Here is a 15,921-nt window from a genome sequence, read left to right as displayed (position 1 = left end):
AGTAACTTTTGTGGGATTTTTTTCCCCATTCTTCTTGATACAATTAGCCTATGTAGGTAAAAGTCAACTTTCAACATCAAATTTGTTGATATGAACATAAAGTAGGTATGCTAGGGATTTTTCCTGTTCTTACATTTTTCAAAACATTTTCTATGGCCTACAAAATAAAAATCAATATTTTATCTTATTCCAAATATTCTAAGATATGAAAATTTTGAAAATAACTTATGGAATAATTAATATATGTATTTGGCAATTCAGAGAAAAAAGTCATATTTAGTTTTGGAATATATCAGGACCCCTTTTTTATTCCGTTCCTCTGGAATCACACTTTTTTCTCTTCCAAATAACATTTTCATTATATTACATTTTCTATTAGAAATCTGGACATCATAATTCTTACTGGTATTACATGTTTTGGGTCTTCAATTAAAAAAGAATATTTCTGCTAGCTTTGTTTTTAGTTGTGTGCCTTCCAAAGATACTCCTTCCCTTTCTAACCTTTTCTAATTTTTTTTTTTCCCAGACGTCCACCCCCACAGTTCCAGAATCTGGTTGACTAGGGCAGGTTGTACAGAAACTTCAGGACATGTTGTTAACATCTGATGCAGTGAGTGAGAAAAAAGCAAGCAGTCACCAGGCAGGTTCAAGGAAAAGTGGCAACTTCTGGAGATGGAAAGTTTGTGTTTTTGCTAGTTGCTAGTTACTTGCAACCCACTGGCTAAATTCATATCCATTCACTTCTGAATCCCCTGCTTCCTCTAAACCACTATAATGCAAACCAAACGGACTTTATGGATTTTTTTTTATTGATGTCTGCAGATCAAGTGTATCTTTAGTTAGTCTTGTCTGACATTTTTCCACAATGCTTTTAGTAGAGGGCATTATAGTATGTAAATATTTCTGGTTACTGTTTATGGAGGTGGTTGCCTAAATTTCTCTATGGATAAAGCCTTTAATGCTTTCACCCAGAATCTATGGGGGAGCCACCCGAGTTTGGGGAAGTTTAGTGTTGCCCTTTGTACTTCAAGTTTTAATATTAGGGCACATATTGAAACCATAAACACAATGAGAATTCAAAATATATTCCGACGATATTAGAAGACTATACCTCCTCCTTTTTCATCCTTAAAGAGCCAAGGGCATGGGGAGTGGCAGGAAGAAACATTCTTAAGATCTAAGCCCTGGACGCCATCCTGTGAGTGCTTAAACCCCTTAGAAACGTGCAACCTGCAGAACACCCCCCTTTGGAAGTCTAAAACAATATTAGATTCCCAAAATATCGGCAAAGAAAGTCTTACCGTCAAATGCTTGCAGCAGGTTCCAGCTCAGACCCAGACTGAAAAGCTGAGCAGCTGGTGAACAAAAGTTTTAGCTTTTTTTTTTTTTTAACGAAGTCTGCAAAACTAATTTCCCTCAAAATAGGGCTCAATTTCCGTTAAAGAAAGCAGCGCTTACAAATCTCAGAATTCCTGATCACCCCCACCCCATCCCACCTCTGAGCAATGGAAAACAATTCGAACTTTCACACGGATGTACAGGTTTATTGCGAAGCCACTATTCCGCAGTACAATTTAAAAGAAAGGGAGATAGGTTGAAGCCCGAGGGGCTGGGCCAGGGAAAAGGTTCTGTCTGCCTTGGGGACACTTCTTAAAGATTAATCAATACTTTTTTCCTAAGTCAAACCAGATGGCTGGCCTAGCTTTCTGTCCCCATTAATCCCATTAACAACTTCAAAGACCTGGTCCCCATCCTCTGGACACGTGAGACAATGAAAATAACGGGGCGACGCTGCTGGTGACACATTCGGGGTCCAGGCTTGATAAGTGCGCGCCTATATTCTCCTGATGCGACCTGTCCCAGGCATGAGTTGACTGTTCCTGCAGCTCATTACGCGGGGTCGGGGGGTGGGGGAGGGCCTTGCTCGCCTTGTGTAAACGACTCTGCCCCCAGCAGACAATGTCTCAAGCAAGTGGCAGCATCAAAGCCCAGCTGATGCTCGCACTAATTCACTGGTCAGGTTTTTCTCGCTCGTTTTCTATGATGCAGGCTTAACCAGGGAGATCTGAAGCCCCCAGGGTTAGTGAACTTTGGAGGAAATCGAAGTGTAACATTTCTAGTAAATGGACCACGGCCGAGGTGGGGGAGGGGGTGCTATTAGCAGATTCGTTTTTGAGCCGCAGACAGCTGATTTATGGATGGAAATGAGGAGAGATGAGCTGGCTCCTAAGGGGAAAGATGACATGTGCGTGCCATCTACACATCTCCTGTGATCAGGCCAAAATCGCTTTGGAATATTCCTGACCCAGGAAAAGTTACTGGTGGGAACTCACCGGGCCCGGGAAAGCAGAGGAGAGGGCGTTTGGGGAAAGCAGGAGTAAAGAGAGCCCACCAGGCACCGCCAGTGAGGATGCCAGGGCTGGACACCTGCAGCTGCTACTGCCTCGTGCTGTCCTCCCACAAACCCCGCACCCATCACGGGCCCTGCCCCGCCCGCGGGGCGCATTCCTGCAACCTGGGTCCTGACGTCCGAGCCCATTAACAAGGCACCCACAGACACCCAGCTGCCAAAAGCTAGGTGCGCCACTGCGCCAGGGCGGGAGATGAGAAGTTGGAAAGTTTTCTGGAAGCGCGCACCCATCTAGCTCTGATCTTTCCCCTGAACCCTAGTGGTCCTTTCGTGTTCCTCAATAGCTAGGCGCAGCCCTAGCTTGCCTGCAGGTGACAGTGTCCCAGTGGCGAACAAGACACCTTTCCGGAGCGAAGTGAGCGGCGGGACCGGGAGTGCGGGGTTGGGCCTGGCATGAGCGCCGCCCCCGAGCTGCGGGCCCCTGGAGGGAAGACCCGCTGGCTGCGGTGTCGGGTTGACGCGCCTGGGGCCACTCCTCTATTCCCGGCTGCCGGCTAGTCCCTCCGAGCGTCGACGCTGTGTGTTCCTGCTGCTGTAGGAAGTGGATTGATGGCGCGTGGAGAAAACGGAGCGAGACTTGGATGGGAGTTCGCTGTGGGCAGCCTTTGCGCCTCTATTCCCCCACTTCCCCCCGTTACACTCAGTTTAGACCCATTGAAAACTGTTCACACCGATAATGGTTTCCCTGGGAGAGCCTTCATTTTGATGTCACCCTCTTCCTACTCTGCCCCCTTAGATGCGTCCGGGGGACAGCCCCCGCCAGGCCCGAGTGTTTGCATGTAAAGAGAGACAGGGCTGGTGGGCTAGCGACCCTCCGAGCTCTGCTGAAGCGCCAGACAGTGGCTACTGTCAGCTCGGGAAAGTCGCAGGGTTTACTGTGAAAAGTGACAGAGGGTGGTGGCGTTTGAACCTTCGCGAAGCTTCTGCTGGAACCCAAGACTTGCATGCTATGGAACACCCGCTCTTTGGCTGCCTGCGCAGCCTCACGCCACCGCGCAAGGCTTGCACCCGTTCTCCCAGTCCTCTCTCGCCCTCCATGGAAGATCTGACCATATGTCCTACCCCGAGCTCTCCACTTCTTCCTCGTCTTGCATAATCGCGGGATACCCCAACGAGGAGGGCATGTTTGCCAGCCAGCATCACAGGGGACACCACCACCACCACCACCATCACCACCACCACCATCAGCAGCAGCAGCACCAAGCTCTGCAAACCAACTGGCACCTCCCGCAGATGTCCTCCCCGCCGAGCGCGGCTCGGCACAGCCTCTGCCTCCAGCCGGACTCGGGAGGGCCCCCGGAGATGGGCAGCAGCCCGCCGGTCCTGTGTTCCAACTCTTCCAGCCTGGGCTCCAGCACCCCGACCGGGGCCGCGTGCGCGCCGGGGGACTACGGCCGCCAGGCGCTGTCACCCGCGGAGGCGGAGAAGAGAAGTGGCAGCAAGAGAAAAAGCGATAGCTCAGGTAAGGCGCGCCAGGCACCCTGGGCAAAAGGGGCGGGGAGACGTCAGGGAAGATGCTCTCACCAGAGTGAGGAGGCAGGGAAGATGGTACCTGTCTTGCCCTCTCTGGCTCCCCGCCGCCGAATTCCGCGGGGCTGCCTTGGTCCTGTGATTTGGGGACACGTGTTGCTGAGAGGGTAGAACTGCGGCCAGCAGCACTAAGCTCTCCAAGGTTCAAACTAGTTTACCAGAGGGTTGAGAATAAAAAGGACAAGTGACAGTATGTGAAATCGATTGCAAAGCGTGACCTTCCATCTGAGCGATGGGGAGGGGAGTGTACCCGGGGATGCAGCGTCCGCTGGGCATGCGTGCGGGTGCCGCTCCTTGACTTTTTCCTCTGCAAGTTCCCGGCTCTGAGTGGCTCGATTTTTCCCATCGTTAACTGGATTTCCAAATTATTGCACAATATTTGGAACTTGCAATGGAACTTGGCAGAGCGTATGAGAAGAAAAAAAAAAGTTTTAGATTTTTTTTAAAAATTCTGATTTCAGAGTTCTTTAAATAGCACCCTTTTCTAAATGGTAAACATTTCCCTTTCTTGGGGAACAAGATATAATCTAGGAATTCAGAAGATTTTAAGGAATGTGTCAGAAAATTGTTGATAAATACATGCTCAGACTCTTGAAGAAATAGGAGTCGTAATAATAGTTGTATTGTGGCACTAACTAATCTAAAGAGAGAATCCGAGTTTTAAAGTGGGAAGTAATATCCTCCTCCAATGGAGAATTATCGGAGAAAGTACTGGGAACTAACAGTAGCCCCAGTTGTGCTGGTTTGCTGCATCCCTGAGGCCGGGGTACGCGAGGGTGCGCGGAAGAGGCTGATCTTCCCAGGGATAAGTTGAGTAGCCACGCAAAAAGGGATGCTGGAAGGCACAGCCTGCCAAGGAAATTGTCACAATCCAGAGAAACAAGTTTTCCAGGCAGCCCTCAAAGCCCTTAATGGATGTTTTACAATGAAGCGCGTTGTGAGGTTTCTTCAGTAGCTATAGCGCCGCAACCTGCCATCCATCTTTTCGGAAAGTGTCATTTGTTTAATATAATATTTACGTATTTTCTATCTTTGAGGAATTGGTTTAACAGTTCTAGAAGGTAATTCAAGACATTGGTTTGGAAGACTGGAAAAAAGTTTGTATTTTATAATGCTTTAGGTACGATCCCCCATACATGACAATGAGTGCCCACATTATTTCATTTTTCCTTTGCAGCAATGCTATCAATTGTTCTTCAGGATGAGTTATGGGAAATCTAACCTTTACTTTCCAAGGTCAGAGGTAAACTTTTAATACTGGATCACAAATTAGTTTATACCTAAGGAAGTTACCAGTAGTATCACTAATTATTAATAGTTGTTACTAGCCATAAGTGAAACTCTCAAGACAGAGTTAAAAGGTTAATCATAATAAGAAGGCTTCCATCTTCATTATAAAAAAAAGCAATTTTAGAATGCCGTGATCTGATCAGACACAGCACTTGATATCGATATAACTTTTTTGGGGAAACAGGTTCCAGTTCAGATTTGTCAGCTCACTTTTGCAGTTGCCGGAAGCTCTTACTGTTCGCTTTACTTTCTGCAATGAGAAATCTACGCAAGAGATTGTTGTTCCTTATGCTTCCTGAACTGAACCACTGCACCTAAGTTGCTTAGGGCAAACAGGACTTTCATATAGACACATGTTATTTGGGTTGGGAGGAAACAGGGAAAGTGGGATCTAAGCATCTACTTCCCTTAATTATTTTAATAACAACTTTAAGAAAATTGATTATATTAATAGTTCTACTCTCCTTTGGTGGAAAATAACCATATAACAAAATAAGTTTATTTTCACATGTTGAAGCTAATAGAGTGCCGGAAAAATCAACAGACACAAAAGTTAACATCAGCTACATAAAGTATTGACAGATTACATCTTAAGTGGGAACTACAATTAGTCATCACCAAGGATAGAATCGCTGGGGAGTTAGAATGAGCATTTTCTTTGATGGGATCTTTTGAAAGAAATGTTGACTAGTTAAAAGGAAGTATCCCAATAGTTTCCAGTTAAATATATGTATACTCATTGAAAATAACATTTAGTTTGCCAGTCTCACTATTTGAGTTCATTTATATTTCTTATATCTTTAGATAGATTGCAGTTCAAGATATCTTTCTCCTGTGATGATATTGCATTTGGTCTTCCATAATTCATGTTCACAATTCTTTTATTTTATAGTATTGTAAGGGTATCTTGTTCTAGCAAAAATTAAAGTGATGTAGAAAATCACTGTAATTCTGATATATTATTAACACATGTCTCATTGTTTATAGCGCAGTTTTATTATTTCATTATTTCCAAAGATTAAATTAATTTCTGAACTCTTGCAATTTTTAAATTATATTAGATAAAAGTCATATGTCTAATAGAGACCACTTATATTTTGTTAGGCAGTTTATAATAACTATGTATTTATAGTTCAGAGTAAATGCAGTACATAAATCCAGTGCAAAGTCGGAACCAAATTCTGTATCCTTGCATCTGATCCCAGATATCTTATATGTGTGCATGACCATGTGGAATTTTAATAGGATTTTAAGCACCAGAAAATATTGAAAAACAACCCAAATTTTATCCATGGTAATGATGCTAAAACTACCATATGTAAACCTTACCAGCATGCATTAACACACATTTCCCATCCCAAACACACACATATACAAACTCAAGAAGCTTAAGGATCTAGAAACAAATATTTATGGACTTTATTCTTCCATTATAATTTATTGACAGTTGAAAATAACCAAACTTAATAGAAAAGCACACTGTTATTTTTTATATGTGTTGAACATTTTTTTTGCAACTTTGAACCTGCTCTGCTTTCCAGTGTTATTACCAAAGCCAACATCTGCCACCTCTTCAAAGGGACTCTTAAAAATCGAAACTTTACAACTGTACTTAAAACAATCTATACAAAGCAGGTGATTCTGAAAAAAAGTCTATAAATAGGGTGAATAACTTGGCTTCAATTACATTTGATTGTTTGCCAAGCAATGTAGTAATAGGTATAAAATGCCCACTAGCAGTTAAAATAACCCAAGTAGATTAATCAACCTAACTTTAGTTTATATGAAGATAATACACAATATAAACATGTAAATATTTTCTATTCAAATTAATTGAATGGATATAAGTATGTTTTTATACAGAATTAAAAATTTTATATAAAAAGAGAATGATTTGGGGATGTGGATTTTACAAGGTTTTGAATCATATTAGATTCTTGTAAAATGATAAATATTTTATTTATAGCTACAAGATATAAAATATTTATTGTCAAATTATGTCTGTCATATGCCTGACTATGCAGAATGACAAGAATGACATTAACAAGCTGGAAGTTAAATAAAGAGTAATATCTTACCTACCCTAACTTTGGTATTCTATTCTAACTTTTTCTAGATATTCAAACATTATGTTTTCTAAAAGGAAAAAAAAGTCACTTTATCATTCATTTCTGTGTTACTGATTATATTTATTTTTTAACACTTGCTTTAGAAGTTTCAAAATAGTCCATTAGATCTTGGTTATCATAAGATAACATTGAACAAATTAAATGTCTCAAATTTATGCAATAAAAGATATTTTTAGTCTTTTTCTTGCAATGGTAGATTAATTTTAGGTATAAACATTTTTAAATGGTGACCTGACATTAAAAAACCTTAGTACCACTGACCTATATGCGTCTTCTCAAATGATTATACTAAGAAGTTAAGAGTAACATTAAGATGTTTTATTGTTGAAAGTCAGCAATAAATTCATTATAGAAATAGGAATAGTTTCAAGTTTTGTGTAAATATCTTTATAGTTTATTTGAAAAGGAAAAACATTAAATGTAAGGCATGACACTTCTAAAACTTTCATTTGGGTTCAAAACTCAGTACTAAATATTGAAAAAATTTAATCTTTGTTTATAGTAATTATCAATGGAAACCACTATGTTGGCATCCTGTAAGCTTACTTACTAAAAATAATAATAATAATATATTTTAAGCATTAATGTGTTTTCCCTCTGTGTTTAAAAACATAGACCCTTCATCACAGCATTGGAATTTATAATAACTTACAATATTTGTTGTGTGACCTAAAGAGTCTCAGAAATTAATTTTAAGCAAAAATGAAATAGTAAAAGAGATCAACTTCTTCCCTTAGATTCAGGAAAATTTGAGTGACTAATGCCATATTTATTCAAATTAACTTTTTTTTCCATTTGAGCTAAATTGTGTAAGAAATACCCATATATAAATACATACTTGGCCTGGTAATGGTGCCAATTTTATTCATTTACTATATTTAAAATGGCAGCTGGAAATACAAAACAATGATGTAAGGGCTTTGTAGATTTCCATTTCAAATGAGAAAAACCAATATAATACAATAATATATTTTAGTTTTTTACTCTGTTCACTTCAGTCATTTATTTCTAAAATTTCAGAATGGGTCTCCTTTCCAAGCATTGCTATAATGATTACAAACATCTATAAATGATAAATTCTAAAGATGAAAAATATTAGGAAATAAAATACACATAGGAATTATTTAGTATTTGTTGAGTATTAACTTTGGATGATTTATCTCTCCCAAATTTTCTGTATTTTTGTGATATTGTTTTTTGTTATAAAATATTTTGTGGGTAAAATATTTTAGCACATGAAATGAAACTACCAAGAGTAGCATATTTACCTCTGATTGTAATCATAAAATAAGAAGGATTAATTCTTAAGTGGCCAGTTAAATTACATTTCCTGGATTATGGTGTTGGTGTCTGATTCCAAAGGTTCATTAAAAAAAGATGAAACACAAACAAAGGCCAAAGTCCACAATTTAGAAATTGAGGTAAGTCTGATGTATTTAAGCAACAGAGCACATTTTATTATCACAACTTATTTCTCTCTATTTGTGTTGTAGTCATTGATATGGTTTAGTCATCACTAATAACCTTTTTATTATCGTTGCAAAAAAAATGAAGCACTAATGTGTGTTTTTTCTATTTTTGTTATGATGCTCTTATGACTATTTCTTGGAATAGTTTTTGTCAAACTGAACCTCCCAAGTTAACCTGGAGTAACACAATAAAGAAAGTTAGTGGCAACATTCTCTACACTACTCCTAAATCATAGTCATGGGTGAGGTTCAAAATCCAACTGGATAAAACTTTGCAGAATATTTTATTTCTCTCATGGAGTGAAACTTACAATGGTAACGGTTATTCAGGTCTCAATCTTCAATTTGAATGACCTATGTTGAAGCAAAATTAATTCAAATTTGATAACCTCTCCTCTATGGTTTTCTACTTACATTATAAAAAGGGATTTATTTTCACTTTAAAAAAGTTATGCTAGATGATATTTTATGATACAAAATAATCAATAATATATCTATTGAATCATTTGTGTAAATTTCAAACGCATTGATTTTTTTTTATTTCAGAGTATTTCCAATTAAAGCCTTTAATGCATTTTAACTAAATTAACAGAAAGTTATTTGGTAAGAGTAAACGTTCAGATGTAATTGAATGGGTCAATTATTTTTCCTCTATATTTGGAATTTTAAATATATAATAAAAAGTAGCCTATTATTCATTAAACCATTAATAATGTTACATTTTCCATAGCACTTTAATATTTCTGAATTTATACATGTTACCATCTATAAATTTGGTACTATGTATTGGAATACTTATTTTTATAAGATTCTGAAAATACTTTATGATATGTTCTTTGGTCTCTTACATGTGCATGTGAACAAGAATAATCAGGTAAAATCTGTATTATATGTATGCATTTTTGGAAAGGGTTTGCATGAGTGAGAGGAAAATTCCTTAATAATAATTTTGCTCTCTCTCTACTATATAGATTTAAAATTTAAAAATTGGATCTTTAGCTTATATGATATTGCTATGCTACTTTTAAAAGCTAGCATTTTCTTAAAAGTTTGATAATTCTAAATATTTATGTATTTTGATGACTTAATTCTTATATCCTTGGAGTTTTTACTTTATTACAAATTTAACATGTTTACTAGGTAGTACTTGTAGTAGTAAAACCATTGGGGTTTTGACTAAAGATTTAGACTCAAAATTTGTTTCTCTTCAAAATTTCATAGAAAAGCTTAATTCCAATGTTTTAAATGTATTTAAAAATCCAATTTTTTCATAAGTTTTCTTTCTAATATGTTGTAGGTTTGTTTCTTGAACCTAGAGAGTTACACAGATTGAAATTATGAGTATAAGGTGTGTTTTTTATAGTTTTTCGTTTATCCTGTGTTTTATTAGAAAGGGTAATGGCAAAAAGGGAGAGTGTTGTATTAAGAGAGCATCTATTTAAAAGCACACTTTAAAATAATATGTTTACGTAGAAATACACACACTAATAGATAGAATTCCAAATTTAATTATTTGATAACAGATCATCTGAACGAGAGCATCCACCTTAAACACTGTAATAGGATGTTAGATATTCTCGCTGCAAAATAAAATATTAGGCTTGAAGCACACACAGCTGTGTGGAGAGTCCAACTGGATGAAGCTGTAATCAATGATAGTCATTAAAGTCAAACATGCCAACTCTCCTGCAGTTTTTGTTTTCTTTTTTCCCCTCTAGCTCATTATTCTCCACATGCTTCAAGAGCTTCCCATAATACCATAAGCAACAAGCTCCAGTTATCTTTACATGACTGTGGGCAAGAAAATGATTAAGATGAAGTCATTGCTCAGGCTCTGTGGAAACCTAGAGGCGGGCCCAGCTTAGGTTGGTGGATGCCAGTAGAATTTTAAAGGCCTGGAATTTTACTCTTTGAAAATATAGCCTTCAAGCTTTGCCAGAAATGACACCCAAATAAAAATTTATTTTTGCAAAGTGATAGTTATTTGCAAATGTAGTGGTGAAATGTACTCAGTGTCTGTAGAGATGGCTTCTTACACTGGCTGGACTGCGCAGTAAACTTTTGGATGATTTTTCTTAGCCTCTTGAAAAACTAGCAAACCACACTGAGGGACACTCTTATTTGTTGAACAAAATAAAATGCTCCTGACTCTGATGAAATGAACAATGAATACGAAGTAAATTTTACAGCTGGTTGATTTATTTTGATAGCAAAATCATGTGGTTCAGTAAAATAGAATTATACCATTCAAAATTCAGTGGAAACTAAATAGATAAAATGTATCTTTGATTTTGTCAGAAACCAGTAATTTGACAAATGGCTTTTACATTTTAAGAATCCTCTAAAGATAACTTTATTACTAACTGTATAGTTTGAAATTGTGACATCTCTCCTTATTTAATATTTTTCGAAAGTAAAATAAGCTCTCAGTGTGTTTACTGCTTTTCACGATTAAAATCTTTGCAACTACAGGTGTGAACTACATTTCCTTTGGTATATTTTTTCTTATTTGAAATATAAATGGGTCTGATTGCATTAAACTAGGCAGCATGTAGATGTAAATTATAGAGATAGAGCGAAATGTCAGCAAAGCCAGAGGTTAGGCATCCAAATCTAAGCGCCTGCTGCCATTCACATTTCTAGGATTACCATCTTTGCATGTCTGCCTTCAAAATTCAGGGAATTGTAGATACCTTTTCTTCCAGAACTATTTTTTGTTTCTGGAAATAGAGCTTTATTAAACTTCTTCTTGGATGTCCAGATGCTTTAGAAAATTAAAAGAAGCAGCAACACTATTTTTTTTGCATATTTAGCCATTAGTTGATAAATGATGAAGGATTTATCTTATTTCTTAGTCATTCTATCACACAAGGAAATAGGTGGCACATGCAAAGGTATAATTTAATGATTATTTGATGGTGGGTAGCACCTAGCAGAGCAACAGGAAATGGTAAATCCCCCAGGGCCTGCCCACAGTTGGAAAACATTAATGTATCTAAACCCGAGGGGGCAAGGAAGGCGAGCTTTTTTAAAAATCCAGAATCCAGTGAGAGGCACCGGAGAGGGGCCTCCTAGGAACGTTGGGACCTCAGGTGGAGGATTGGAGCTGATATTAAATGTCAATCCAGTCATCTGTCTGCATGCCTTCCAGTCTCCTCCTGTTGCCTCCCATTGGCCGGATGCCATCAGAAGACAAAGAGGATGAAATCCTAAAGGGATACAGGCCTCTGGGGAGTGGCCAGGGTAGATCTAGGAGAACACAGCGTCTCACTCTGTCTCTTACGAGCTGTGATTTCACTTCTCTCTACCTTAGTTTCCAAAAAATTATAGTGAGTTAATTAACATAAGTTACTTAGAACAATGTTTGTCTCAGTAGGTGTTGTAATTTTTGTCATGTATCAATGAAGGTGCAATTATGTTGTGGGTGTGCACCATCTGAAAGCAATTTCTGTCTATGTTGCCTCTTTATTTGTTTTTTACTACTAATAGTGCTATAGAAAATGTTGCCTGCTTAAAAGACCGCCAAAGATTTAACAGGGGTCCTCAAACTTTTTAAACAAGGGGCCAGTTCACTGTCCCTCAGAGCGTTGGAGGGCCGGACTATAGTTTAAAAAAAAACTATGAACAAATTCCTATGCACACAGCAGCGGCAAAAACACCCGGTGGGCCGGATAAATGTTTTCGGCGGGCCATATGTGGCCCATGGGCCATAGTTTGAGGACCCCTGAAATATAATCTGTAACTGTCCCTCGAATTACTAGTATCATGCCATTTTCCTGAAATGTAGGGTGAACTCTAGACCAAGTTGTGTAAAAGACTCAAGTTGCCTTCACTTAATCACCCTGAAGATTCCCATTCCGTAGCCTCTTTTGCTTGGGCGTCTCCTAACCTTCTTTCCCGAGTGTGCCCTGCCACTTCTCTATCAAACACCTGTTTTCAAGAGAAGTGGACAGAGCAGCATTTAGTCAAGAGGGAACAGAACTTCAACAGAAGGGATTTAAATATGACAGTGAAATTTTATGTCTCTGTTTCAGCTGTTAACTTGGAGGTTGGGTGTGACATTTTTCTGCTGCGCTATAGAGTTTATTGCAGAAGGAATTTGCATATCATAGCTCTTTGTTATTTCTAGTGGTTCCATTTGGAGAGCCTCATGAATGGCAAATATGCAAATACCACTTAAAGTGTATTTATATTCCCCACAAAATGCATAAAAACCATTTTAGTTTGATGACAATTTCCTTTTTCAAAGAAAATAACTTGTTTGTGTATTTATTTATATTTTACAAACTGTTGAGAATTATTGCTTAAGTTGAGGCCAGAGAGAAAAGCAAAACTCACAAATTCTGAGTGAGTAGTTAGTTACACTCTATTTAGCTTAGTTACCGCTCCTGCAGCCACAGTTCAAAGTGGGCAATTCAGAAATGTATTTCAGAGACATTTTAAATTATTACAGTGATGGTCTGTGGCAGTTGCTTTTGCATAAACAGTAGAATCAAATACTGTATTAAAATTGTAAATGCCGAGTTAACTCTTTCAAAGCTCCTGTATTAACAGTGATTTAATCCCTAAAACAAGAGAAGTTCAAAGGACTCGTCATTGCTTGACTGCTAGATCATGGGAGGGAGTAGAGAAAGGGGTGCAGGAACAACAAAGCACTGAATGTTCAGTAATAAACAGCAGCAACGAGAAGGATCAAACACCAACTAGGCATTACTCTTGGATTTCAGGATAGGCTTATTGTGTAAAGTTTTTTTTTAATAAGTTGTAATCAGTAATGTTGGAACAGATCATCTGAATCAGAATCATTAAGACACTAGAAGAGACCCAAGGCATCACCCAGTTCAATGACTGTATTTCCTAGAGGAGAGAAAGCGCCCAGAGAAGTTAAGTAATGTCTGTCCATTCAGCCAAGTAGTGGCAGCTGAGCTTCCATATCCTGACTTCAGCCTAGTGCCCTTACAAGGAAAATCTCATAAAATATTTTTAAACCTTAAGGTTTTAGTCTTCCCAATAAAAATAAATTTCAGCATCATTTAAAATGTTGGCTACTGCATTTGAGGGAATAAAGTGCAATTTCACGAAGTGCTTTACTTGGGTGTAAACTACCTCTTTCTGAATCTGATTTTATGTCCTATTACCTCAGTAGTTTTTCATTCTTGTTTTATGAATATGAACACTGAGATACTTTCTTAGCTTCCATTTTCTAAGGACACAGTTCTTATTTTCGATTACCAATGTGCCTGCATATTTTTGACACCTCATACAATAACCATAGCATTTTAGTTTAAACCAGAGTTTAATATCTGGCAATGTGCACATGGACTTTGCTGTATTATACCAATAAATTATATATACTTTTGTAAACAGAATCATATTTTTTGTTAGCCATTTGTGAAGGGAAGAATATGTTACCTGTTTTAATTTTTTAAATTTAATACACATAAATATGGCCAAATTGAGATTTACCTATAATGCATTTGCTTTTTTGTGTTCAAAGTAATAAATAGCAACAAATAAACAGCTATCAATTCTCCCCTGTCTCAGGTAATTAACTTTATCTCCATTGTTAGATAAGTATTGATCTTTTTAATTTAATATAAAGGATGGGGCAAAAGTACATCTACAGTTTTTCAAATGGAAAATAATACAATACTTAATAAATACTAATACAAGTATCAACTGTGCCACCCACTCACAACTGTAAACCTACGTTTGCCCACCCTGTAATCTCCTTACACAGAAGATACTAAAAAATATTAATGGTTGGCATTTTGCCTTTGCTAACCAGATGTGTTTTCCTTGTTTCTTCTGCTTTCCTACCCACACCCATCTTTCCCACTAACTGTAAACATCAGACCCATCTGCTCCTCCCCAAAACAACGAACCATATAACATCTGGAACACTCTTCACACTGACCTATCATGCTAATTCCGGATCATTACTTTTTACTAAAACCTCAAAGCACAAAATTAAACATGAAAAATACAGTTGGTTTTTCCAAGAATTTTTCTTTTTTGGCAAAATATCATTTTATTTCCAAAATAATTCCTCATGTACATAGTTAATTTTAATTTACATTCAAAAGGCCTTCATATTAATGGTCTCAAATGATGATTTCTTCTTTTATATTCAGGACTTAGCCATGCTGTTTCTTCCAACACAGCTCAGCCCAAATCCATACTATTGCACATCCTTCTATATATTTCTTCATATTCCCACTTTAATGTCTCTTGCACTTAATTTTGTTTTCTTCCCAAGTCCCCTGTGTACTGTCTTCTGAGTATCTTTATCTCTTTTCATTCTTCCCTAATACAATTCTATATTGACTGTAAAGTAAAATTTTGACTAATGTCCATCAATAATATATTATTAGACTTTACTTGTATTGATTCTTGTGTGCAAATTGTGTTTAATATCAAACATACATATAAAATGTAAGTAATGTATAATCTGATATATAATTCAACGTATAATCTCATATATATTATATTTACAATCAGGTAAATAGATAGATTTATAGTAGCGCTTTCCTGGCAAAGCATTCTTTTATCGTGTATGTGTTCTTATACTTTTTAATGTGGGTACTTAAATGTATATAGTTGTAGCTTCATATAAGAAGTTTTCCACAAGATTTTCTGCATTTCCCCCCATCGACTAAAGAACATTACTTACTATCTAATTTCCTTGGATAAGAGTTTAGGGCTGTAAATTCATTGGCTTTCATTTATAATCTCCCACCTCAATCATTAAAGGTTTTATTGACTAGCAGGGCCAGTTTTGTTGACATTGGTTTGGCTTTCATTTTAACTAATATTTCTTCAATAAAGTTGTTTATGTCTAACACTATAGAAAACCTTTTTATTTTGAGAAAATTGTCAATTCACATGCAGTTGTAAGACATAATACAGAGGAATCCCATATACATTTTACCCAGTTTCCCGCACCCCAGTGGTAATATCTGGCATAATTATAATTCAATAACTAAACCAGGAAATTGATACTGGTATAATCTAGGAAACTGATATTGATACAATCCACTAACCTTAATCAGATTTCATTAGTTTTACATACATTTGTGTGTGTGTGTGTGTG

General features: G+C 37.4%; 1 protein-coding gene across 1 annotated transcript in view; it reads left to right on the top strand.

Moving 5' to 3' along the window:
• The first annotated feature begins 3,272 nt into the window (after positions 1 to 3,272).
• MEOX2 (mesenchyme homeobox 2) overlaps positions 3,273 to 15,921 on the top strand; it is a 64,556-nt gene continuing 51,907 nt past the window's right edge. Inside the window, 2 exon segments of the mRNA XM_006085040.3 lie at positions 3,273 to 3,387; positions 3,390 to 3,872. Of these exon segments, the coding sequence (XP_006085102.2) occupies positions 3,360 to 3,387; positions 3,390 to 3,872 (511 nt within the window). The 5' untranslated portion in view covers positions 3,273 to 3,359.

The sequence above is a fragment of the Myotis lucifugus genome, unplaced genomic scaffold (genome assembly GCF_000147115.1).
Source record: "Myotis lucifugus unplaced genomic scaffold, Myoluc2.0 scaffold_15, whole genome shotgun sequence".
NCBI lineage: Eukaryota > Metazoa > Chordata > Mammalia > Chiroptera > Vespertilionidae > Myotis > Myotis lucifugus.
Note: the sequence above shows the minus strand (reverse complement) of the source record. Positions and strands in the feature narration are given on the sequence as shown.